The sequence below is a fragment of the Choloepus didactylus genome, chromosome 3, assembly GCF_015220235.1.
Source record: "Choloepus didactylus isolate mChoDid1 chromosome 3, mChoDid1.pri, whole genome shotgun sequence".
NCBI classification, from domain to species: domain Eukaryota; kingdom Metazoa; phylum Chordata; class Mammalia; order Pilosa; family Megalonychidae; genus Choloepus; species Choloepus didactylus.
Window position 1 is genome coordinate 45041296 of NC_051309.1, and position 27005 is coordinate 45068300.

General features: G+C 42.8%; 1 protein-coding gene across 1 annotated transcript; it reads right to left on the reverse strand.

The window, feature by feature from the left end:
- Positions 1 to 23442: 23442 nt before the first annotated feature.
- PHOX2B (paired like homeobox 2B) lies at positions 23443 to 26284 on the reverse strand. Its single transcript, XM_037828922.1, has 3 exons — positions 26044 to 26284; positions 25004 to 25191; positions 23443 to 23958 (listed from the first exon to the last, which is right to left on the reverse strand). Exons 1-3 carry the CDS (start codon positions 26282 to 26284, stop codon positions 23443 to 23445), a joined length of 945 nt encoding a protein of 314 aa, XP_037684850.1.
- Positions 26285 to 27005: the final 721 nt, after the last annotated feature.

A 27005-nucleotide genomic window follows, 5' to 3' on the forward strand; every position in this document is an offset into this window, starting at 1 on the left:
CCTATTTTATTTTACCAGAAATAACTATATATAATAGGCAAGAGTTTTCTTAAAATTTTAATTGTACTTATACATATAATGCCCATATGAATAGAAAAAACAACTTGCATTTTAGAGAGATAGATAAAGACAGGTACATATTCTTAAAGGGAACACGTCAAACCCTTGACTATTTCTGAGGGACGATAGTTGGAGGAGCAAAGGATGGGACTTTCATTTTTGTATTTTAGCCACTTTACTATTGTCTCATTTTTTCCCAATGAATAATTACTATTTCAAAATCATTTTAACAGTTAATTTTTAAATTTATTAATTCAAATGCTTTATTATGATAGTAGAGGGAGAGAGAAGGAGCTGTGTGGAAGGAGATGTATCTCTATAAGACAAAATAATTTTTTTTAAATGCAAGCTGTCTTCAACTTCTAGGAATGCTGTGTTTGAACAGTTAGTTCTTTTTAACTACTGCACACATGGAGATAATGTTAACTTATTACTATCATGCACTTGGGACTAGATAAAGAAGAAAATATTCATTTTTAAATTAGTGATTCAACAGAGAAAATATTAAATGTGAAGTCGTTTTTACCTTACATGGCTTAATTGGAAGCAGATGAGTAGTTAGGACTATTTGTAATTTCTGAAGGAAATTTCCAAGGACACCGATGAACCTGACGACACTGATTCTTTATTATGTTATCTGCAGCTCAAATGTTTGTCTTTTGTTTTCCTTATTACTGCAAGCACTACTCTTACATATATTAGACAGAATTAGGGGTTTGGGTTTTTTGTTTTGTTTTGCTTTGTTTTGTTTTCCTCGTGGTGAGAAAAAGAGGAGGGAGACGAAGTTATGTTTAAGATGAAGAAATCATTCAGAAAAGGTAAGGAGATTTCTGAGGAAACTGATGATAGTTTAAAAGAGAGAGGAATTTAAAAGGAATACTTTATGATAAAGAAGTATGTGTTTAAAGAAGATCTGCATGTGGTGATAAGGAAAAAAATAGCTGAATAGAAATAACTTAAAAAACAGGGAAAGGGGGGGGGGGGCAGGGTAGACCCAATATGTTCAACCTTTAAAAGAAGAACGTGGTAGTGGGTGAGACTGAGTTCAAACAGTTCCACAGTTTTGCCAGAAGATGGGACAATTGTCTTAATGTGGCTTGGTTGTGGTCCCTAATGGCTTTTGAGTGGGTAGGGAGATGTTTGGTTTTTTTTTTAAATCAGAGTGCAGTAATCTATTTGCATTATAGGATTCTGTAAGAAAGAATTTTGTAATGTGAGGAGTCCTTGTAACTGATTCTTTAATAGCTTCAATCATTTTGGATACAACTGTGGAAAATCTCTATTAATCATCTCGAACAAAAAAAGATGACAGAGGAGAAGTAGACTTATCCTAAAATCAGAATGAAAAGCCTTTCAACCAAACCAGAAGTTGTAACAGGAAAAAAAATAGTTTGGTCAATAATTAAAATCACTGTAGACAATGTTTGGCACATCAAGAATCTTCTAATATTATCTGAGGTAGTTTTTTCACTAGGTTTTATATACCTAAGTAGATATAGCTTTTAATATGACTTAAAAATCTTACAGACTACAGTCTATAAAATTCATCCATATTGACTGATACTCAACAATATTGATTCTACTGTATTAGATTGAGTGGTTTATTTTAAACTGCAGTGCAGTGAGCAGTACTTTGCTTAAAAACAATAAAAGAATAATGATAATCATTTTTCCTCTCTCCCTTTTTTAGTCTTTGACCAAGAGAAGATAGCTACAAGAAACTACTAATTTACAAAATGTGCAGTGACCCAGTTTATTCATAACCATAGGAGTTTTAATTTATAAAGCAACAATTTAATATAAGCAGTGCCTAGTAATTCCAGTTCACTGTGTGTTTTGTGGGAGAATAATGTATTACTTAATGGGGAAGATAAATTTATTATTGGAAAATTTTAATAATGAACAAAATTATGTTTGGTGGGAAGTAATTAGTTGCAAAACTGCCCTTCCCTGAAGTGTGGCGGTATTGGTGGCAATTGTTATTTAGTGGTAAATTCTCTGCTAAACAACCTACCCATGCCATGCTGCAGTGTGGGAGCATCAGGAGTGGGAGGACTAGTGTGGAAGGTCCAGGGTCTGGAAGAGAACTCATTAAAATAAATGCCTGACTTCCATCAACTCCGACTCCTGTTCCCTCCTCCCACAGCGAGGATCTAGAGATAGGGTAGAAGATGCTAGTGGAGGATTCTGCTTCGGGGCCCCAAATGACTTGAGAGGCTGCAGAAAGTCCAGGTGCCCCTTTCCTGCAGTACCTGTTATTGTTCCCTCCACTGGAAACACTCCTTTGCATCTTGGCTTCAGGCCTCTGGTAAAATGCAAATGTTAAGCCAAAATGGAAGCCTATTAATCCATTTGAATCTGTGAGCACTTGGCATGAATTAGTAATTATGTTATAGATAAGCTTTAGGGACTGTACCGGTTTGTATCTATTATGTCCCTCTGAAAAAGCCATTTTCTTCAATGCAATCTTGTGTGGGCAGACGTATTAGTGCTGATTAGATTGTAATTATTTGAGTGTTTCCATGGAGGTGTGACCCACGCAACTGTAGGTGATAACTCTGAATAGATAATTTCCATGGAGGTGTGGCCCCGCCCATTCAGCGTGGGCCTTGATTAGTTTACTAGAGCACTGTATAAGCTCAGACAGAAGGAGCAAGCTTGCTACAGCAGAGAGGGACAATTTGAAGAACGTACAGTAGCTGAGAGAGGAGCCTCAGCTTACAGAGACATTTTGGAGATGACCTTTGAAAGCAGACTTTTGCTCTGGAGAAGCAAAGAGAGGACAAACACCCTAAGAGCAACTGAGAGTGACATTTTGGAGAGAAGCTGAAGCCTAGGGAGGAACGTCCTGGGAGAAAGCCATTTTGAAACCAGAAATCTGGAGCAGATGCCAGCCACGTGCCTTCCCAGCTAACAGAGGTTTTCCGGATGCTATTGGCCATCCTTCAGTGAAGGTAACCTTTGTTGATGCATTACCTTGGACACTTTATGGCCTTAAGATTGTAACTGTGTAACCAAATAAACCCCCTTTATAAAAGCCAATCCATTTCTGGTGTTTTGCAAAAGGGCAGCATTAGCAAACTGGAACAGGGACCAGCCAGGTATTAAAACTCTTCTCTGCAAGTGACAAAGCCCAATTCAAACCAGCCTACGCTAATAAGGAACTCATTGACTCATATTGCTAAGAAGATACCTGGGGTAGCACACGGAATTAAGAAGAGAATGTCAGGAATAAGACCACGTGGTCTGGAACCAGCAACTCAAAACCACCAGAATTCTATCAACCCATCTCCCAGTTCTGTTTCTTCCTGAATTTTGGTATCAGAAGATTAATACAACAGATCAGTACTTACATTATCATAGCTTAGCAATGTAGCAAAAGAGAAATTCCTTCTTTCATCTAACATCCATTTATCAATCTCAAGATCATGAGTGGCCCAAGGGGTCACATACCCAACCCTTGGACCAATCACTGTTGTCAGGAGAAAGGAACACTATGGTTCAATCTGGGTTGTGCGCTCATCCTTGTGGCCAAAGAAGGGCTCTATGACCGAAAGTCCCAGTAGGGTCCCATAAAGTGAAATAAGCATTCTCTCAAAGGGAAGGGGGAACTATTATTAGACATAAAAGAGACCTAAAACTATTATTCCACACTGCAGAGAAAAAAAGGTATGGAAAACGGAAACCTAGGAGTTAGACAGTTAGTAATGAACACACTCTCCAAGGCTCAGTATTTTTAAAAAAAAAACAGTAGCAGAATCCCTCATGTACATGACTTCCATCTGCACAGACTAAAATGTCACTTATTTTTATTCCTTTTGACTTGAATGATAACTATTGTAATGATATTGTGGATCAGAAGCTCTGATTGACTCTTGATCAATTTCAAGGCATTTGGGGGGTGGGAAGTCAATATAAGTACCATCATCTGACAGTTGTGGCATCTGAAGTAAACAGTGGTATCTGGTTTCCGACAGGCCTTGGAAGTGGGTTTAGAGTGACTGACACAAGTAATGGCTATATTCAGTTGTCTAGGAAGAAATGTGGGGTATGTGTGGGATTGACTCAAAGGGGTCCTTAGTGAAAAGATTGGAAAAACACTTGTGAAAGGCATGGCTAGAGGAGAGCAAGAGGAGGTAAGATTACAGCTAAGACCTTGGGGGATAACTGAGTAAAGGAGAGAAGGTATAAGGTAAATGGAAAGGGATTCCTATCGGGGAGTAGAAAACCACTGCAGTCTAGCCTTACCAACGTTCCATTGTTTGCCAGTGTGCCCTCCCCTGAGCACCACAAATCACCACACAAGCCAGACACCTAAACTGCGTGCTCTCTTTCACCAACCCACATACTTCATCTACTTTCAATCCTGGGGTTTCCACCTCCTAATGTCTCTCCTTTTGTCTACTTCTCTCTTGTTTAGTTTAGACCACCATCATTTATCACCTGGTTTATGATGACAGCCTCCTACCTGTTGTCCCATTCTAATTTTGGCCATTCCAATCTGTTCTCCACACTCCAGAGTGATCTTTCTAAAATAGAAATTGGATCATGTTTTGCACTTACTCAAAACTCTTCAGCAAATCTGCCTGTACTCAAAATATCCTTCATTCATGCAGAAATCTCTTTTGGTTCTCTTAAGGCACTTTGCTCTTTTTCATTTCTTCTTTTTTTTTTTTTTCCCAAACTCAAGAGTGTTTGTATATGCTATGCTTTTTGTAGGGGATGACATATCCCTCTCCACTGTTTTCAAAGGTGGTGAGCTAGGGAAAACCAATCAACTAATGATATAACCACAAGCAATATTTGTTAGGGTGGCATCCATAAACTGCTTTAGCAAAGATTCCCCCAGGATTGTACAGCTTCAAAAAGAAGGGCTTACCAATTTCTCTCCCATGTAACTAACAGTCCAGAGCTAAGGAGTCCAGGCTAAGAGAGCAGATCTACCGTCTTCAAAATGCAGCTGCATTTGCACCTGTCCAAAATGACTACTTTATCTTCTGCTTAAATGTCTGTATCCTAGCATCAGAAATAATGAAAGGACAAGGGAAGCCCCACTCTTTTCTTTTGAGGGTACAACTTGGAAGTGGCACACTTCCCTTCCACTAAAATCCCATTGGCTAGAACAGACACATGATCACATTTAGGTTCAAGGAAGGCTGGGAAATAGTCTCTATCTGGGCAGCCATAGAAGGGAAGAATGGATATTGATGAATGACTAGCAGTCATCACCACTCAGCATTATTTCCCAAGGCTGACAGATGAGCTAGAAGGCCAAAGAAAGACTGAACAACTGCTTAGGATTACATGTAATCTCCTCCCCCACAAACACCTTCAGAAGTAACACCAGTGCGGTACAGAGAAGTCACCTGCTGGAGGAAGTGGGAACAGGAGCTCTGAGGCAAGGAAAAGGACCAGAAGCAGGGTCGATGTTCAGTCAAAAAGCACTAATATGGCTGCACTAGGTGTTAAAATATTAAAATATATCTGTATACTCTTTGGCAAAACTCCCCTAAGCTCCCCTGAATCCTTTCTTTCCATTCTGGCCACCCAACCCCTCCACTCAGACCTTTGGACTGACTGGGTCCCACCAACTAAAGGATTAATGTCTGGCACAGAGAGATCTTCTCTGATGAGACACTCCATACAGATTGGTCAGTGCTGATTTTTGAGTTGGAATATCATCCCTTACCTGAAGTCTAATATCCAGTGTCCTGCTTCAGCCACTGAATCCACTCCAAAATAAATACAGGCGTGCAATGGACAGAAGTTACTGAATCTCATCCTTACTCTCCATTTGAAATCCGAAATTGCGTCATATTTTCATGACCCATTAACATCAATGAATCTGAGCCCTCTGGACAATTTTTACTTTGCTAGAGGAGAAGGCTAAGCTCATGAGTAAGAGAGTCTCAGGCTACATGTCTAAAAAATTGTGAACAAGCCTTTAAAAAATCAGAATTCATTTGATAGGGCACCCAATGACATCTTCACACCATTAAATCCTTCCATCAACTGGTGGAAGGGTGTGAGAACATAGAAAGGACAGTGGATTTAGGGTCAGAAGGCTTGAATATTAGCCTGGAAGAGTGGAAAGAATGGATTTATACCCTGGTTTCCAGTTTACAATCTGTAGAACTATTCTCCAGATCTATAAAATGGGAGCATGGTAGGGAGCAAGCTCTTGATAAAAGTTAAGTCCGTATTTCCTTTGCTTTCATTCTTCTCTCTTGCCTTCTATCTTCATCCTCCCTTGCCCTCTATTATCCCCCACCCAACACACTTGTCACAGGAATGGTAGTGGAACCTCAATCCACTCACTGAATATATGTAACTCTCAGTTCCTTCACATGGAAAGCAAGAATAATCGAGATTTTTAAAGTGGTGAGTAAGGCTATAAATATGAAGAAAGATACAGATATGGAGAATTGCTAGCTGTGGTCAAGACAAGCAAAAGAAAGCAACAGTTTTATATATTTTCCATGAATATCTCTATAGTTTCTGTAACATAGCTTGAAAAACCATCTACATGAAACATTTCAGTTTACCCGTGGATTTAAGCAAGAATATGCAATATTGGATTTGTCAATCGTTGCATCAGATGGGTCTCATCTTTCCAATGTGCCTCCACAGAGCAGGCACTCAATAAATATTTGTATGAATTGGTGATGAATTCACAGATTTTGTAAGGCAAAGACAGAATGAAGTAGGATGTTCTTAAGATATGTGTGGGCTTATTTCATATCAAACCCATCCTAATGTTTGAAGAAAGAAAAATGAACCACTTGTGAATTATACTGAAGTTTACACTTCTCCATCTGGTAATTGCTTTTAGAAGAGCCTTCTGCCTTTGTCATTGCCAGCTAATGGATGAAAATGTGTGCTTTTCTAAACGTATATTTGAATTTCTGAACCAAATTTCAGTCAACATTTCCACCTACTAAAAGGAAGTAATCAACGAATAAACTTTCTTTTTAAAGAATTACCTTTGGAAAAGGAAATAGAAGCCTACACATAATTCATGAACTGGCAAATGATTTTTCTTAGTTTCTTTAGCATTGTTCACATAAAACACATGGCCCAGATGTGCAAACAGCCCCTCTTGTCTGAAGTTCCATCAACAAGTATTTATTGAGCATCTACTATATTAAAGATGCTCAAGGTGGTGGCATGAAGTCATCAGAGAAAGAGAATGGACGTACTCAAGAGTTCTAATGTTATTAATAAAACAGAGTCCTTTAAGTTAGATCTAGTTTTGGGGGGCAAATTTGTAAGGTTAGAATGAGAAGGATATGTGGCTATTGCCTCAAGAAGTGTTCTGGGGGGCATATTAAGGAATTTAGACTTCATCCTATAGCAACAGGGAAACATTAAAGATGTTCAATGGCATTTTGTGGGGTAATGGAAAACTGACCAGTTCTGCTTATTGGAAAGATGACGCTGGCCACATGTGGATAAAACTGTAAACAAGGAGCTATGTGGGGGAGCCCTTAGGATACTGCAGCCAGGGAGCCTAGCCTTAGGCCATTACCATGAGGCTGCTGATTAAAGGAGGGACGTCCTGAGGACGTGAAGGGGGAGATCAGTAAGTATCTGAGGACAGGCAGGGGAGAGTACTTATGGGTCAGAACTGACAATAAGACATTAAAGGTTCTTAAACAAATTTACATAATAAATTAATCTCAGAGGTGAAGTTAGACACTTTTCTGTTTAATCCTTGCTTCTCATAGTATTTTTAAAATTATAACTACAAGGTTAATCAATTTCTATTTTGCGTGCATTGAACACGGTTCTGATTTTTATTTTTTTAATGACAGTATTATTTGGAATTTTTCACCTCCTCTATTCTTCAGGTTTCAGGAAACCCATCCTGTGTTCTCTCTCCCAGGCACCTCCCATTCACTGGGGCATGGCAGGGAGGAAGCCTCTGGAAGCAAGAGGGGAGACAAGTCTCCCTTTATTTGCCCTAACACCTTAAATCTCTTATCATTGCAGAGGTAAAGTGAACCTTGTTCTGTCGATTTTGGCAATATATAACACAATTCAAGCAGAGTCGTGTTTGGGAACCCTAAACTTAAAATTACTACATTCTTCTTCCCTCATAAAGGCCCACAGTATAATACTGTGTTTGCAATATTTAGTTTATGCACCATTTTTTAGGTGCTGCATAAACAAATATGTTTTTTTTTCAACGACTGTGTAATTCTTTATGATTTCTTTTCTATTTATGGTAAGTCATACTATTAGAATTTATAATATTGACAGGAAGTTTCTTTTAAAATCAAGTTGTTTGGGTAAAGAAAACCAGGTCAATGAAAAGAAAAACAAGTAAATAACAACACAGATACTCCTCTGATGTGTCAAACCTTGTGATGGTGGCACAAGAGTGAATGAAGTTTGGGGAACAAACACTAAGAGAGGAGACAGAACATGGGACTCAAAATCAGAAGATTCCTGTCCCAGCTTGGCTATAATCATGGTCTTAAGCAAATTGGACAGCTTAGTTTTGCTGAATCTCATCTGTGAAATGGGGTAACGTCTACCTTGTAACGTCTAGCTTGTAGGGTCTTAATCAAAGAGACAAAATACGTGACGGCACCTAGAAACCTGCCAAGTGCAAGAGGAACATTAGCCTTTGTTGTGCTCGGTGCGGGGAAAGCCAACGTTCAGCTGCAGATTTACAATTGCTTTTCTGGAGGCATAATTGTAGCACAGGGAACTCACCTCCCCTGCACGGTGTACTGTGTCGTAAAATGCATCTGGTGCTTCCTGATGATGTTATCAATCTGTAGGGGAAGGAACATATTGATCTGTTTTCCTTAGAAGCGCTTCTGCGAATTGATCTGGCTGTTTAGATGTTGCAGGCTTGCTAATGCCTCTGCCATCCCCAGCCCCCATGGTTGGAAATGATCCTGCTGCAGGGAAAAGGCCGGATCATTCTGACACTCTCCGGTCTGGCCTGGCTCCACCAGGTCTGATGCTTGACTCCTGCAGGGTTCTTGTTATTCAAAAACAACATCCTCGGTCTCAGAATATGGATCTGCTCCAAGCAGGAGTGGGGATGGAGGCAGTGGGTATTTTCATGGTTATTTTCCTCCTCCAAAGTATCTAAAGGGGGTGAGACAAATAATGTCATATACCCTCTGAATAATTAAGTCATTTCTATAATTTTTCAATCCCAAACATAGGTTCAACAGAGGCAGCCAAACCACTGAATAAAGTGCATGGGGTTTTGAGTCTGTGTCTCCACCATTTGCTAGCTGTGCAACCTCAGGCAAGTTATTCATCCCCCTCCAAGCCTGAGTTTACACATTTGGAAAATGGGGATAATAATCCCACCTACACACAAAGTTGCTGTGAGGACTGTATGGGATAACTCCTACTCTCACCAAATTGAGCTCTACGACTCTGCCCGGCAGCACAGTAGGTTCTGGGTCCATATGTTAGTTTCTCAGGACTTTGTTGGGTCATAGTTAAGACAGTCTGTTTATCACCTGCAGCAGATGTCCTCAAGCCCCCAAAGGACTGGCGAGTATTGGCCTCCCTGAAGTAGCCTAATGCAGTACTTATCAAAATGGGATGGCCGAGTGGTGGGCGCTACATTTGGGAAGAGGCACTGGCCCTCTACTCTCAGGAGAAAGTCTTGACTGGGTCCTAAGGAGGACCTAAAGACAAGTCCGCGTTACTTGGGGGCCCATCTCCTAGCTCAACCCCATGCTCTGGCTGACCTACTGTGAATTAGGATCTGAGGAAGGCTGTCTGAAAGAGAAGTGATGGGCAAGGTGAGGAGAAAGATTTTCCTGGCCAAGGTCCAGCCTCCAACATTGATCCCACAGGGAGCTTATCCACTCCCAGAGCACCCTGGAGTCCATACGGCCCCAGCTCCTTAGACCCAGTAGGCACCTGGCCCAGGGAAACAGTAAGCATTAGGTTGGAAGAATGTGGTTTAGGATCAACTCATGCACGCAAAAACAAAACGCTCTTGAATATTCAATCATACACGGGACTGTGCATGAATACTCTTCTTTGCACAATCAAGACCCTTATGAGATCACAAAGAAGCTTTTATGCTTTACTGCATGATTAAACACAAGATGGTTGTATATAACCAGATGCAGTAGAACAGAGTGGTCTCCGGAGTCAGGCAGAACTGAATTCAAATCAAATTCCAGCTCTGCTGCTTTACCAGCCACAGAAACTGGGCAAGCTACTTAACCTCTCTTTAAAATCTGGTTTTCTGGTTTCTAACATGGGGATAATCATAGTACCCATCTCATAAAATTGTTGCCAGATTAAATAACATGCTGTATGTAAAGTGCAAAGCACAATTTTTAGCACAAGGTAAATCCTCAATAGAAGTTCTATTATTATTTTGGTTATTAGCATTGGTTTCCTATTTCACGAAGGTAAAGCATGAACATGTTTCTAGATCTGCTACAAGGAGATTATGTACAGGGCACATAATAATCTTTCTAATCCATTTCTTGGTAAGATTGGTTCATGTTTCATTGTAAGGTCTTTGGAGAAATATAAATGATACTGGCGTGTGAGCTCACAGAAAATGCAAGTGACACTTTGAGGATTTCATTTTCTGGCCTTAAGAAAATTGTGTCTTTTTGTTAACCCGGGATTCTTCTACTCAGAAAGTTTTTAACTAGTAGGAGAGAACCAAAGTAACACTAGCCCAGTAGTTACTCTCTCTGTGGACTGTCCTTTAGCACTGTTGGTGCTAGGATTGTTTAGAACTGGTTTCCATGTCATTCTAATGGAAAAATCTGACCTGGGATTACCCAGTGAATCACAAATTGGGCAATTCAAGTAGGTACTACCCAAGTTCATTAACACTATTGGGGCTGGAGGGGACCTGAATAAGCAAAACAGTGTTATGAAATGACTATGGACTTGGATGACAATTATCGAATCTATATGCCACTTACTGGCACTTTAAAAAAAATTATTTAAATTTCTCCATCCTTGCTCATGCTAAAGCCTTGTACCCCAGTCCGTCTGGTGGATCCTTCTCAACATTCAACGAAAATGGCAATTCTTCGCAAACACCTCTTATATTTGATTCAGTTGTATTACACAGATCACACAATTGCCAATGGAACGCATTTGTGTCTTTCTCTCTAAAACTGAAGCTGGTAGGCAGAGAGGGGAATAGGGTGGTTCTATGTCAAGGCGTAGCTCAGGGACCCAGGCATCTTCTGTTTTGTTTCTCAGCCATCTAGTGGAGTGTTACTACTGTCTGTGCGATAGAAGATGGCTCATGACCACCAGGTCCACCTTCCAGACCACACCCAGAGGAAGGGAGGAAGTTAAAGCAAGCTCTTTATGGGGCACACTTAGAAGCTGCATGTATCACTTCTGCTCACATCCCATTGGCTAGTATGTAGGCAAATGGTCACACCTGCGTTCAAGAGAGACGGGGAAATGTAGTCTCTTATCTAGATGACCACATGCCAACTAGTCAAAAAATCAAAGGATTCTTTTCCTAAATGGAAGAAGAAGAGTAGAATGCTTATTAGGAGACGGTTAGCAGTCTCTGCCATACCCTTCTTTTCCCTTCCAGGCACCATTAGAAGTGTAGGGATCAATTGCATTCCTTTTTAGAAACCAAATACTATGCAGCCATTAAAAATAAGGCAGAGCTACAGATTGTGATAGAAAATTAGGTCTAGGATATATATGCTGGTTTGAATGTATTATGTCCCCCAGAAAAAACCATATTCTTTGATGCAATCTTGTGGGGCAGACATATTAGTGGGGATTAAGTTGGAACGTTTGGATTAGGTTGTGTGCATGGAAATGTGCCCCACCCAACTGTAGGTGATAACTCTGATGAGATATTTCTATGGAGGCGTGGCCCAACCATTTAGGGTGGGCCTTGATCAGTGGAGCCATATAAATGGGCTGACAAACAGAAGGAACTCAGTGCAGCTGTGAGTGACATTTTGAAGAGGAGCTACAGCCAAGAGAGGCACTTTGAAGAAAGCACAGGAGCTGCAGATGAGAGACATTTTGAAGATGGCCGTTGAAAGCAGACTCTTGCTCCAGAGACGCTAAGAGAGGACGAATACCCCAAGTGCAACTAGGAGTGACATTTTTGAGGAACTGCAGCCTAGAGAGGAACGTCCTGGGAGAAAGCCATTTTGAAACCAGAACTTTAGAGCAGACACCAGCCACATGCCTTCCCAGCTAACAGAGGTTTTCTGGACACCATTGGCCATCCTCCAGTGAATGTACCCGATTGCTGATGTGTTTTGTTTACCTTGGACACTTTGTGGCCTTGGTACTGTAACTGTGTAACCAAATAGAACCCCTTTTATGAAAGCCGATCCATCTCTGGTGTTTTGCATTCCAGCAGCATTAGCAAACTAGAACTATATGTATGTGTATATATATACATATGTAGTTTGTTGAGATATATTCCCACATCATACAGTCCATCCAAATTATACAATCAGTGGCTCACAATCATCACATAGTTGTGCGTTCATCACCACAATCAAATTTAGAACATTCTTATTATTCCAAAAATAAAAAAAAAAACCCATAACATCCCATACACTGTATCCTCCCCTGTTATTGACCTCTTGTATTGGTGTAGCACATTTGTTACTGTTGTTGAAAGAATATTAAATAATACTGTTAACTATAGTCCATAGCTTGCAATAGGTACATTTTTCCAATATACCATTCTATTATTAACTCCTTGTAATAGTGACATACATTTGTTCTCATTCCTGAAAGAACTTTTTTATATTTGTACTGCTAATTACAGTCATCATCTACCACAGGATTATCTGTGTTATACAGTCCCATGTTTTAACCTCTAGCTTTCATTCTAGTGGCATACATGACTCTAAACTTCCCCTTTCAACCACAATCACACATATAATTCACTGCTGTTAATTACATTCACCATAACGTGCTAACATTACCTCTATCCACTTCCAAACATTTAAATTCAACCTAGTTAAAAATTCTGCAAACATTAAGCATCCATTCCCCATTCTGTAGCCTCATTCTATCTCCTGGTAATCTATATTCTAGATTTTATCTCCATGAAAACTCATATATATAATTCGTTCACATTAGTGTGATCACACAATATTTGTTCCTCCACATTTGACCCATTCCACTCAGCATAATGCCTCAAGGCTCATCCATGTTGCCACATGCCTCAGGACTTCATTCCTTCTTACTGCTGAATAATATTCCATCATATGTATGGATATACCACACTTTGTTCATCCATTCATCAGTCGATGGACACCTGGGTTGCCTCCATCCCATGGCAGTTGTGAGTAACGCCTCTATGAACATCAGTGTGCAAATGTCTGTTTGCATCCCTGCTTTCAGTTCTTCTGGGATATACCTAGTAGAGGGATTTCCAGGTCTTAAGGCAGCTCTACACTTAGCTTCCTGAAGAACCACCAAACCGTCTTCCACAGCAGCTGTACCATTTTACATTCCCACCAGCAGTGAATAATTGTTCCAATTTCTTCATATCCTCCCCAACACTTGTAGTTTGCTGTCTGTTTAAGTAGTAGCTATAAATGGTATCTCGTGGTCTTGATTTGCATTTCCCTCATAACTAGTGAAGTTAAGCATCTTTTCATGTGCTTTTTAGCCACTTGTATTTCCTCTTTGGAAAAATATCCATTTATGTATTTTGCCCATTTTTTAATTGTGTTGTTTGTCTTTTTATTGTTGTTATATCTGGGATATATTTTGAGTAGAATAAAAAACAGCACAGTACAGAAAAATGTGTACAATGTAATGCCATTTGTGCTTTTCTATAAATAAACTATTTCCAGAAGGATACCAAAAAACTGCCAACAGTGGTTGCCTTTGGGAGACAGAGCTGGGAAGTAGATATCTTTTCACTGGATAACCTTTTAAAACATTTGAATTTTTACCTTATCTATGTATTACCTAGTCAATAAAAAAAACTTTTAAATCAATGAATTATTCACATATCTTTTTATTACTGATTGCAAACTTTCTACTTTCTACAATTAGGTGTGAATAACATGGAAGCCAGTTCTAACTAATTCTAGCACCAAAAGTGCTAAAGGGAAGTCCCACCAAAGAGAAATAACAATCATCTACATGTTGTTTTTCTCCTACTTGGTAGAAACTTTCTGAGCAGGGGAATCCTGGGTTAACAAAAAGACCCAATTGTCTTAAGGCCAGCAAATCAAATCCTCAAAGTGTCACTTTTGTCTTTTGTAAGCTCACTGCCAACACCATCTATACTTCTCAAAAGATCTTACAACAAAACATAAAACAACCTTGTAAGTGGGCTATTCTGATTTCTGCCAATAAAGGTATGCTGAAAATTTACTGTTTTGAGAAAAAAAAGACCTGCTTATGTTTCAATAATCTTGAAGAAAATCCCAGCAAAAGTGGGGGAATGCACCAGACATTCTGAAATGCTCTTTAAATTTGGATCCTTTTCCTTCAGTAGAGAAGAGAATGGCCCTAAAAAGGAATTCTAGGCATGGTTGATCCATTATATGGTCAGGTATAGAGACTATTAAAATGGTCTGAATATTTTAATATCTCCCCCAGGTTTCAGTGACTAAGTTAGGAAAAAATATGCAAATGTTAAGAAAAGGCTATATGCCTTTAGGATTTTTTTCCCCAATTTGTTTTAAAATCAATATTGGAGAACATAAATTCTCTAGCCTAAAAAAAAACTGTTAAGAAAACAGTAATATTTTCATTATCTTTCCTCTGCTACGATGGAAAGTATATATAAACTATACCATCAAGAAATCAAGAATATTATACAGGAAGAAAAAAGAGGTGATGGGTTTCTCATATTGGTTTCCATCCTTTTAAAAATTGATATATAATTCACATGCCATAAAATTCACCCTTTTAAAGTGTACAACTAGTGGTTTTTAGTATATTCATAAAGTTGGACAGCCATAACTACTATGTATTTCCAGAACATTTTCATCATCCTCTCCTTTTTTTTTTACATTCAGTTTTATTGAGACATATTCATGTATCATGCAGTCATACAAAGTATACATTCAATTGTTCACAGTAACATTATATAGTTGTGCGTTCATCCCCCAAATTAATTTTTGAACATTTTCATTACCACACACACAAAAATAATAAGAATAAAAATTAAAGTGAAAAAGAACAATTAAAGTAAAAAAGAACACTGGGTGCCTCCCCCCTCCCCACCCCATTTTTCTACTCGTCCATCCATACACTGGACAAAGGGGAGTGTGATCCACGTGGCTTTCCCTATCACATTGTCACCCCTCAAAAGCTACGTTTTTATACAATCATCTTCAAGATTCATGGGTTCTGGGTTGTAGTTTGATAGTTTCAGGTATTTACTGCTAGCTATTCCAATTCACTAGACTCTAAAAAGGGTTGTCTATATTGTGCGTATGAGTGCCCACCAGAGTGACCTCTTGGCTCCTTTTGGAATCTCTCTCCATTCTTTCTAACATTTGCTTAGGTTGAAGCAAGCGGGCTAAGGGTAGTGCTTGGTTGTAGGTGGTTATGTCAATGACTCCTGTGGTTTCTGGGACCCCCAGAGGATGGGGCTTTCGGATCAAAGGCACATGGGATCAGAGCTCAGGTCTGGCACTTACCAGCTCTGGGATCCTGAGCAAGTTGCCCAGCTTTTCTGTTACCTAGATTTTTTTCTTCTATAAAATGAGAACAATCACTATCTCATGAGTCTTAAATGACTACTCACATATAACAAATGCAAAGAAGCTAACAGGGTATCCAACAAGTACAATATCATACACCTCAGACAAATCAGTTTATTTTCCACTTTTGTCCAAGGTAGCCCTATCCCTGGGGCCTTTAAGAAATTAAGTTTTACACCCAGGCTCTTCCTGTTCTGGAAATCACCGCTTAAATCATCTGAGAAGTCATCTAGCAAAAACAGTCATCCATTTGGTTCCCTAATGAAATTACTTCCAGGTAAGAGGCTTTATTTCCCCCTTATGTCTGACTCTTTTCAGTGGGAAGTCCTTGACATCAAACACATGGCTAAGGGAACATCTTTGCTCAATCATTTGGCCTTGGGGTATTTTAACAAACCAAATAGCTTCAGGTTCAGGCAAAAAATAAAGTAAGTGACAGCTAAGCAACTGAGGAATTCCTTGCCTCCTTTTTTTGGTTTGTTTGTTTGTTTGTTTGAAAAAAGAAAACCTTTTTAGCATATTGATTAAGAGTTTGGGCTTTGCGTTAGTCCTGGCTATGTCACTGTGCCAGTTTGAAAGTATTATGTCCCCCAAAACGCCATTATCTTTGATGCAATCTTGTGTGGGGAGACATATTAGTGTTGATTAGATTGTAATTCTTTGAGTGTTTCCATGGAGATGACACCCACCCAACTGTAGCGGATAATTCTGATTAGATAATTTCCATGGAGGCGTGGCCCTGCCCATTCAGCCTGGGCCTCGATTAGTTTTCTAGAGCACTATATAAGCTCAGACAGAAGGAGCGAGCTTGCTACAGCCAAGAGGGACACTTTGAAGAATGCACAGGAGCTGAGAGAGGAGCTGTAACTTACAGAGACATTGTGGAGATGGCTTTTGAAGCCAGACTTTTGCTCCAGAGGAGTTAAGAGAGGACAAACACCCCAAGCGCAACTGAGAGTGACATTTTGAAGAGAAGCAGCTGCCTAGAGAGGAACATCCTGGGAGAAAGCCATTTTGAAATCAGAACTCCGGAGCAGACGCCAGCCACGTGCCTTCCCAGTTAACAGAGGTTTTCTGGATGCCATTGGCCATCCTCCAGTGAAGGCACCCAATTGTTGATGCCTTACCTCGGACACTTTATGGCCTTAAGACTGTAACTGTGTAACCAAATAAACCCCCTTTTATAAAAGCCAATCCATTTCTGGTGTTTTGCATCCTGGCAGCATTATCAAACTGAAACAGTCATTATTAATGGTGTGACCTTGGGCAAATGACCCAACATCTTTGGATCTCAGAAGTGTGAAAGAAGGAAAACACCCACCATCTTCCTCATGGAGGGCTGTCCTCTGTGCTCCACTCAGCAGAGCGTCCAGCTCAATAAATAGCATGAGGGTATTCAGGTCTTGTTGAAACCTTTGAATCACCTCCTGCTCTCTCCTGCTCTCCCACTGTCACCTCCATTTGCCAGTGGTCTTTCATTTAAAATCCTGGAACTTCCTTTGTTCCGCTTAGGGGGGTCTTGTTATTCTATTTTGTCCCTTGAAGGACGTGACAGGTTTAAAATTCTAAGGTTGCTTCTTCCTTAAAATAAAATAATTGATTGTTCTGGTCCTAATGAAAAGTTCTTAAACTCAAAGCATCAGAAAGAGGTCAAACACTCTGCTTTCACCAATTAGCCAGGTGCTGTTAGATGTGTTTGTGCCATAGACCCCTTAATAGTCTGGTGAGGCCCATAAGCCCCTTCTCAAGATAATGTTTTAAAATGCAAAATGTAAAACCCATAGAATTACAAAGCAAACCTATTAAAACAAAGTTATCAAAATTTCTAAAAACAAATATATGATATACTAATTTATGTGCTTCTTTATTAATATTTTCAGTAATAAGATTAGTGGCTTGTCTAATAATCATAATTTCAAATTAGTGATGAATGCAAATGTCATCTCAAAATAGCTTTGGAAACCATAATGTGAAATGAAAATATCTGCAATTTCCATTGGTGACAAAGTCACAATTAATGATAATATTACTGTGGCTTTGTTGCCTACATTCATTGTTGAAGAAAACACTAGATTTCAGATGGAGTCTGGTAAAATGGTATATTTTTAGGTATATTTTTTCCTATACCCCTTGAATTCTAGCCATGAACTCTAGGATAAGAACCACGGAATTCAGCCAAGACTGACATGGCCTAAAATGTTTACTGTGGTGATGGGGCCATGACCATAGACTGTTTTCTGATAATCGTGCCTAAGGAGGCCACAGGTCTTTGCATTGTGTTTTGCTATCCAACATGGAACTACCGTTGGACAAAGGCATTCAGTCATCATTTATCCGCGTAGATTAGTGAACAAACACTCTGGAATCAAGGTTGGAAAATCAAGAATTCAGATGGGCTTTTGCAAATGACATAGAGGCTGACCTCCATTCCTAATATCCATTCCTGTCGACCAACAGAGAGACTGTGCTTCAGAAATGTAGCTGTTCTTTTCCCTCTCATGCTCCACACCCATGGCTAGTCTTGTCTTGTTTACTTATCAGGGAGAGACCATGAGCTGTAAATATGTCATGGCCTGGCAGATCACATTCTCCCTGCTCCCTTTTGGGCCTCAGGCTCCATTCTGAATCTGGCTGGGATTCCCATCTCAGCACTGTCCCTCCTGCGGCCCTTTGTAACTTCCACCTACCTTTCTGAGTCTTTTTGCAAGATGAGATCTTCTCCTGAGTCTGACGGCATGTTACCTCATGTGCCAAAATGAGTCCTTCCTCTTGTGGAGATTGTAAAGAACAGCAGTTAAGGAACATTGGCTGGATTCGGATTCCTGCTGCCATACTTAGCACCTGTGTGACCTTGGGTGTATTACCTCACCCCTCTATGTCTCAGTTGCCTCATAAGAAAACAATGGGACTGGTACTCTTCTCATGGGGTAGTTGTGAGGACTAAAGGAATTAAAGCGTGTAAGCTTAAAACAGTGCCAGAGATACAGTGAGCACTCAATAAATATTAGTACTTACTAGTCACCCTTGGCTGATTCTAGTTTGTTACTGTCCACCCTCAGCAAACTTCTTCAACTTCAACTTTTACATATTCCCTCATACTCTGTGTCTTAGGGCCATTGACTTAAGTGACAACTGAAGGCTCTTTTTAATCTTCTAAGGCCTGATCTGGGGAGAGCAAGGAAGAATATAGGAGTTCAACAACAACAAAAATAATCTGACATTTGCTGAAAATATACTGCAAATAAAAATATAGACAGTTGATATACATTATTTTATTTAATCCCTGAAACACAACCCACCCACAAGGCTATATTATTATTCACATTTATGGTTGATGAATCAGGCTCAGAGGGGTTAAGTTTCTTGTCTTCCAAGGTTACACGGATCCTTTCCCTGAATTGAGGACCATCTATAACTAGCCACAGGGTGTCTTCTTAAGGACATGCAGTGGCTACAGAGAAGCATCCAGGGTGAGTTATGAACAGCTACTCTTGGCTGCGTTATCTGCTCCCCTCAGAAACCACTCTCCAATTCTCTGCACTTGGCCATCTTGAAGGGGACTTGGCTTAGGGGTGGCCATCTGGCATCAGCTCATGCAGCTTTTGTGAAGTCACATGTGGTCCGGGAGTTGCCAGGAAAAAGGATGTCTTGATGAGCCAAAATGCAAATTTCTTAGGAGAGGAAAAGTGAAAGTGAGCTTGTTCACACTGTGCAGGGCTCCAAGGAAATGACACAATGCGAGAGACATGGTGTCCTGCCACCAGGCACCATCATATTACAGGGACATTATTTTGCATTTGATCATTACACTTTCCTCCCAACAGTTTGCTTCTTTGACCAGGAAGAGAGGCAGAGGTGACCCAAATTAAAAAGAAGTTGATATTGGAAATATTGAAGCAGGACACTTTCCTAGTTCCCTCCAGACATTTATAGAGCAATCCCCTGGGAAGCTGTGGGGGCAGGGTGGTTAATAATTTCCTGACCAATCCCCAGAGCTTCTCTTGCCCTGGAGACAGGTTGCTTAAAGCAGGCAAAGCCAGAGAAGGGGATTTAGGGACCCTCAGCCAGTTCATTCACATCTAAAGGGATGTCCATGGCCTTTGCTGGGGTTTCCAAAAACACTTCCTTGGCAGTTTCTTTTTCCCTCTTCTTTGCCTGTTTCTCTTCTTCTTCTCTTCACCTCTCATTTTCTTTCTCTCTCTTACCCTCTCTAGAATGCCTATTCCTTGGTTCTGTCCATCAGCAACCAGAGGCTTACCTGGTGGCCCTCAGCATTTAAGGAAAGGTTTATTTTCTTGTAGTCAAGCTCAAGGCTGGGTTATCTGGGCTTTGAATATTCTTTTTGTCAATAAATCTCTTACCTCTCTTTTGCCTCTCCCAGGCCTTCTAAGTTACATTTACAACCAAAGATTGGGGCCTAAGGGATATGGCAATTGCTGGTATTTGAGCCCAGCACAATTAACGGCATTGTTTATAGAAAATGTTGTCTTGGAGAGTTTACTGAGAGGCATTTAGAGATGGATTTTTTTAAGGGTCTTTTAAAGTCCTTGAGAAAAAACTATTAGAAGCTAGGTATGATCCAAAGGTCTGAGATTTCTAAAAGAAACCTGCCTGATCAGATAGAAACCATATTTGAATGCTTATGGTGAAAGAGGCTCTGATAAATTCTAACCAGATCAGCTTCTAATTCTCATACTGAGACATGGGGGCCCAGGAGGCAAACTGTAGCTTCTCTTCAAATGAGAGAAACTGAATTGTCTATTCATAAGTCCCAGCCAAAGAGGTACCAAGTCAAACACCAGAACTCCACTCAGGCTGTTACTTGAAGTAAGTAGCCCAGCCAAACAGACCAAGGAAAAAGCAGGCTTTCATCTTGGGGCTGTAGGGATGACCACTTCCTTCAAGTGACTAAAGGCTCCCCACACCCACCCCCCATTCCCAGCCTAGCCCCAATTCTGGACCATTCACTTTTGGGTTATTAATAGTGTGGCTCAGTGGCTATCAAATCCTCTACAGGGCTTGTTAATACATGGACTGCTGGGCCCCACCCCCAAAATTTCTGATTCGGTAGGTCTAGAGTAGGGTCTAAGAATTTGTGAATCTGAAGTTCTCAGGTGATGTTGATGATACTGATCCGGGGACCACACTTTGGGAACTGCTGATGTAGTTTAGATGCAGGCTCTGAAATCAAATTTCCTAGGTTCAAAGGCTGGCTGCACCTGGTTAACACAGCAGGTTAACCTCTCTGCTACTTCCCTTTGCTCATCTGTTTACAAGAAAATGAAGACAGTAATTGTACCTGCTTCACTGAGCTGTTTGGAGGGGTGAGAGAACGGATGGAAAGCACTGCCTGATAAGTGAAAGTACTCGCTAAATTCCAGTTGTTATTGACCGATGTTATCTCTCCGCACACACCGACGCTGCGGCGCTGCTCTGGAGCCCGCTGCCCCCCAGGGTCCTGATCCACTTGGCCACGCAGAGACCCGTGGGGTTCCCTGGGTGCCTTAGACTGGACGCCCGGACCTCGACGTACTTCACCGGCCGGGAAGGCGCCTGCGCGGAATTCGTGCCTTAAGTCCAGGTCAAAACCCAAATTCCAATCCCGCCTTCGCGCGCTGCCGCTGGGTCGGCGGCCCCACAGTCTCGACACCGATGTGAACTCCTTTTATCCACACTCTGGTGTCCTTCTGTACCCTATGACTGGGGGACAAATGAGCATGAACCAGAGGAATCCTGTCTGCTATCCCAAGCATTAAATTTTATGTTTGGCTGACTTTGTCTGCGTGGGATCAGACGCCCACCCCGCCCAGGTTCCAAGAGTCGCGCGGGCTTCTTGCTCTTTAGGACAATTTCCTCCGTCCTCCCTTTTCATTTCTTAAAAGTAAATTTAAAAAAAAGAAAATAAGGCATCCAAACACATGAAAAACGAATCAGGGAAAGGGCAGAAGAGTTAAATCGCTAGACTTGCTTTTTGTTTTTATTATCAACAATCAAGTTAATGGTACACTCTTGGAAAACTATATGCACATGTAGAAATATTTCCCTTTTAAATAGAAGCATTCATTATAACACATATAAATAAATTCAAAAACCGGAAACATAACTTATGACGATCATGTTCACATAGTCCAACGAGACGAAGGAGGAAAAAAAAAAAAAAAGAAATCAGACACACATGCACCTGATAACAAAAATATATACCATTGTCTGAACCGTGGTCTCTCTAAACACAAAGGAATTGAACCCGTGAGAACCTTATTACTCCATAAAGACACGCCATAGAGACTACAAGGAGAGAAAAACATTATACGGTCACGTAGAGGAGACGGCCTGTACTGATATTAACACGACACAATTGAGTCACTGAACACCGTTGTAGAAGGACACCGAAAAAGTTAAAGCCTCAACATTCAACTAATATCTATAGTTTGTGCCTTTTAAAATAAAAACAAAGAACCAAATCCCAACAAAGATGGCTAAACTGCGCGAAGAATGGAATCATCAATATACAGTCCATCCGCCATTCAGGATGTGAGTCCATTTCGGATCATTCAAACAGAAATGCAAACCGAAACTTTTCTGCAAACTTGTGTGCGCGCCTTTCCCTGCCCGGAAGATTTCTCGGCAGCCATTTACGCCAACTGCAATTGACTCCGATTCAAAGCAGTGCCAAAAAGTTCGATAAAAGCTGGTGGAAGAAGAAAATGCCGTTGGGGGTGTCGGTAGAGAAAGAAGAGGGAGAGTTGCGAAATATGAGACACAGTTTGCGGACTTAGTGAATGAAAAGGCATCTCATGGAGAGGGCATTTTTCAGGGCTGAGAGGCTGCAAAGATTCGGGGTTGTGGGTTGCAAGTGTGTGGAGTTCGGGTGCGCTAATGGCGGGACCGTGTTCGGCGTGGTGGGACAGGCAAGCGGGTGCGCGGAAGTCACCTTGGCCCATGGGACAGTCTGCACAATTCGTCGCCGCAGCGGCTCGAACCCAAGGACACGAGGGGAAGGGGAACTGGAAGGCGGTTCCACTTTCCCCTGAGGAAAAGCCCCAAAAGAGGTCGTGCCGGCAGGAAGGCGCGAAATTTGGGGTTCGCCAAAGCAAGCCCTCAGCTCCAGCCTCCTGCCCCTTCCTTACTTTGTCTAGTATTTCTCCCTTTCTGGGTTGCTGTTGTTGTTGTTTTAAGAGTTTGCTGCCCTTCCGAATTTTTTTAAATTTTTGTTTTTCTATTTATTTTTCTCTTTTTCTAAGCAAGTCACTGAGTTGTTTGTGCCCCCTCCCCATCTCTCCCTGTCACCTGCTCGGGCCACAGACACACATTCCCTTAGACAGACAGACACCGACACGCAGACACAGCCCCCTGAGAGTGCCTCGAGTCCTGGCCGCGCTTCTCACAACCCCCAGTCACAGGAGGAGCCCTGGCCCCTCTGCGCATCTTGGAGGCAAGTGCGAAGCCCGTTAAGTTGTTTGTTTTGTTTTGTTTTGTTTTGTTTTGTTTGGGGAGTGGGGAATGGGGCAGGAATGGAGTTGAAATGGGGGCGACGCCATTTTCTCTTTATTTTTATCGTGATTATGTTCCGCTCTCGTTGAAAAAGCCGCGGCAGCAGCGACAACAATAGCCTTGGGCCTACTAGCTCGCCCACTCGCCCGCCCGGGCCCTGGCTCGCCCTCTGTTGCCGCCGCCGCCGCCGCAGGATCTCAGATCAGAACATACTGCTCTTCACTAAGGCGGCTTTGGCACCGTTGGGTCTTTGGAGCGAAGATAGCACGCTGGCGAAGGGGCCTCCGAGCGAATCCGGGATGGACGTGATGGGGCCGGGGCCAGGAGCCCAGCCTTGTCCGGGGCCCCCGGCCGCAGCCAGACCTCCAGCCGCCGCCGCCGCCGCCGCCGCCGCTGCCGCCGCCGCCGCCGCTGCAGCCGCCGCAGCGCTGCCTTTGCCGGGTTCGCTCCCGGGGCCCCCAGGCCCAGCCGCCCCCGGGGCTCCCGCCGGGCTGGGCCCGCCGCCGCCACCACCACTTGCCCCGCAGCTGGGCGTGGGGTTGGGGTTGGGGCCCGGGCCCCCAGTACTGTCCGGGTCAGTGCTCTTGGCCTCTTTGCTCTCGTCGTCCCGGGAGGAGTCAGACTTCTTGCCCGAGGAGCCATTCTTGGCCGCGGCCGCTGCAGCCGCTGCCGCGCGCTCCTGCTTGCGGAATTTGGCGCGGCGGTTCTGGAACCACACCTGGCGGCAGAAGGAAGCAGAGGTGGTGAAGGGGGTCAGGCTGGGGGGTCATGGAACTGGAAAGAAAATCTCTGGTCAGGGTGGCCCCACGTCTTATTCAGCTTCACCCCACACTTGGCGAACCTGGATGTCCCAACGCGCTGCGGGCACCCCCACACGCACCCAGTCCCCTTGTTGCAGGTACATTTTCGGCGTGCTCTGGGCATGCCTAAGAAATGGCGGCTTCATGGAGAAGAACAAAGGTTGCGGGTCCCAGAAAGGCTTGAAATGGAAACCCTAAATTTTGTCAGGCCTTTGCTCGGTTTACTTCTTGCGCCACCCCCCAAACTTTCCATTTGTTCTAGGCCTCAGATTTAAAGTTAAAGTTGGTAGAAGGAGGGGGTCGCTGAGTTTGACACCTGCTGCCCATCCTGGACCTCGGGGCCGGGAGGAACGTGCAGTAGTGAGCACGACCCCTCCACTGGGGGGCTTAACAGAAGAGCCTTCTGGCGGGTCGCAGCACCAGCGCTCAGCCGGCCCTCGGCCTGCTGCCTTGGCCAGTTTGTGAGCGCACCTGTGTCCCCGACAAGTTAGAGAACGCCGTGATTCTTAAACTTCATGAAGTCACATCCCTTTTCCAAATCTGATGCAAGTCATGGTTCTTAGGAAGATGCACTTCTCCATCATGGCGCCAGGTTAAAAGCGCTCGAGTTAGTAGACATTTGGTAAAACAATAATAATAATAATACCACCACTTATAATTCAGGGAAAAGGCCCGCACTACTCCTCCCACCCTCACCTGCAGGCCACTTTCTGTTCCCCAAATGTCTGTCTCGTCCCAAGGCCCCCGAATGCCTCTGCATCGCTAACTAGGGTGACAAACACACTTTACAGCTGTGAATAAGTAGCAGAGAACCCCTCCACACCGAACTCAGCCTTTCTGTTGAGACCTGGGCTCCTGAGCAAAAGCCCCTCTCTAGCTAGGCCTCGGGAATTCGGACCTTCATTAGCAACGCCCCCCACCTTCTCCTCCCGCCCGGCCAGGTCCGTTTCCGGGCGTGCGTACCTGGACTCGCGCCTCGGTGAGGTCGATCTTCAGGGCCAGCTCCTCGCGGGTGTAGATGTCAGGGTAGTGCGTCTCAGCGAAGACCCTCTCCAGCTCCTTGAGCTGCGCACTTGTGAACGTGGTGCGGATGCGCCGCTGCTTGCGTTTCTCGTTGAGACCGCCGTGATCCGTGAAAAGTTTGTAAGGAACTGGGGGAGGATGGAAGGAACAGGGTGTGAGCAAAACGGCCAGGAGCGCGGGAGCCGCAGAGCCGGATTGCGGGGACTCCAAGGTCAGATGGTCCCAGCAGCCGCCACTGACGCCGGCGCGGGAGAGTGGCCCAGAGGAACAGCCTAGAAAAAAACTGAGCAAATTAATTATATACGAAAACAGGGGCGCAAACTTCGGGCTTTGGCGGGGTCCCTCCTGGCACAAGTGCCTTTTGGGTCGTTTGAAATTGCGCATTGAAGACGGCTGAAATGTAGGACACAGGATAGTGCTTTGAGAAAGAAAAACGAGAGCGGGGAAAAAGTCCTTAAAGAGCCATCAGAATCCCAGGGAGCCAGGGAAGAAGTTACCAGACGGTCCCACCGCAGGAACTTTTCAATTCTCTGAAGTTGACGCGGCCCCAAAGTTGGGGGAAAGTGCTGCAAAAAAAATTAATAAATTAAAGAAATACTCGTAAAAATGACCAGCCAAAGAGGTGTGAGCCGCTGTCGGCTCTTAAAAAAAGAAGAGACACTGCCAGTAATGAGCTTTACTCTTTGTTATTTAATTATTTTCTAAGCTTTACGTCTCATCGCAAAGTAAATAAATTATGCCTATCATTTTGGCAGCTTAAGATAATTTTGTTGGCGGTTCGGGTGTGACTAGGATAGTGTAACCCTGTAAGTGAATTACCCCTCCCTGCAATCGCTTCTAACGTGATAAATTCTTTCATTTGTGTAAGCAAATTTCGTTTGGTAAATACTAAACACATTTCCATTTTCAAATGCAATCAAGGCTTCCTATATACGAGTGGAAAGGCAGCTTCCTCCGCTGAGAAAGCTGGCGGTCCTTACCTGCTGCGTACGGACTGCTCTGGTGGTCCCTGAGGGTGCCGAGGCTGCAGGATCCCGGCGTGAGGGATGGGCAGCCGGACGTGGCCCCAAAAGTGGTCCTTATCGGGTTATACTGGAAGCCACTGGCCTGGCTGCAGGAACTGAAGTCAGCATAGGCTGAAGCCAGGCTCGAGGTGTCCATCCCAGCCATACAGGACTCGTAGGCAGAGGAATTGAGGTAAGAATATTCCATTTTATACATTGAAAAGGCTCTGGATGGCTCAGCCAAGTGGAAAAATGAAATAAAAGATGGGTATGGAGAAGGTGGCTGGAGTGGGGAGATGTGCACAGCTCAACGCCTGCCTCCAAACTGGCCTCCTTACTACCAGCAGAGCCTAGTTTTATGAAAAAGCCTCCTATGAGATGCCTTGTCTGAGGTCTCTAGAGCATATAGTCCTCATAATAAACTTGGCTCTTTCCACTTGGACAATAGCAAAGCGGTTGGTCTTATTGCTGGCGCTTTTTACATGACAATAACTCATCCGTCTATTGGGCTGGCACTGGGGAACTGAGCTGTCCAACCTCCCTATCATTGATTCCTGCATCTCTAATTAGAATTTAATACCACACCATTACGCACTGAGCCCCTGATCCTCCCTTCTAACCAGCTCCCTGCCCTTTAATTCAATCACACTACTTGGAAATAATGAAAGTTGGGTGACGATTCTCCCTGATCCAATTTCCCCGAGCTTTTAAGCCTTTTTAACTGATCATATACCTTAGGCATAAATTGAGATAGTGTGTGTTTTCCCCCTTCTTCTTCTTCTTTTTTTCCTCCCCTCGGTTAGGGAGAAGAAACCTTGATTTCATAGCAAACCTGTTTTGTAAGAGCGTTACACGCTCAATTTAACAACAAGCCTACCCCCCCGAAGTGCATGAAATGTTATAAAGGACTGGGACATTGGCAAGACTCTGGCGCCCTG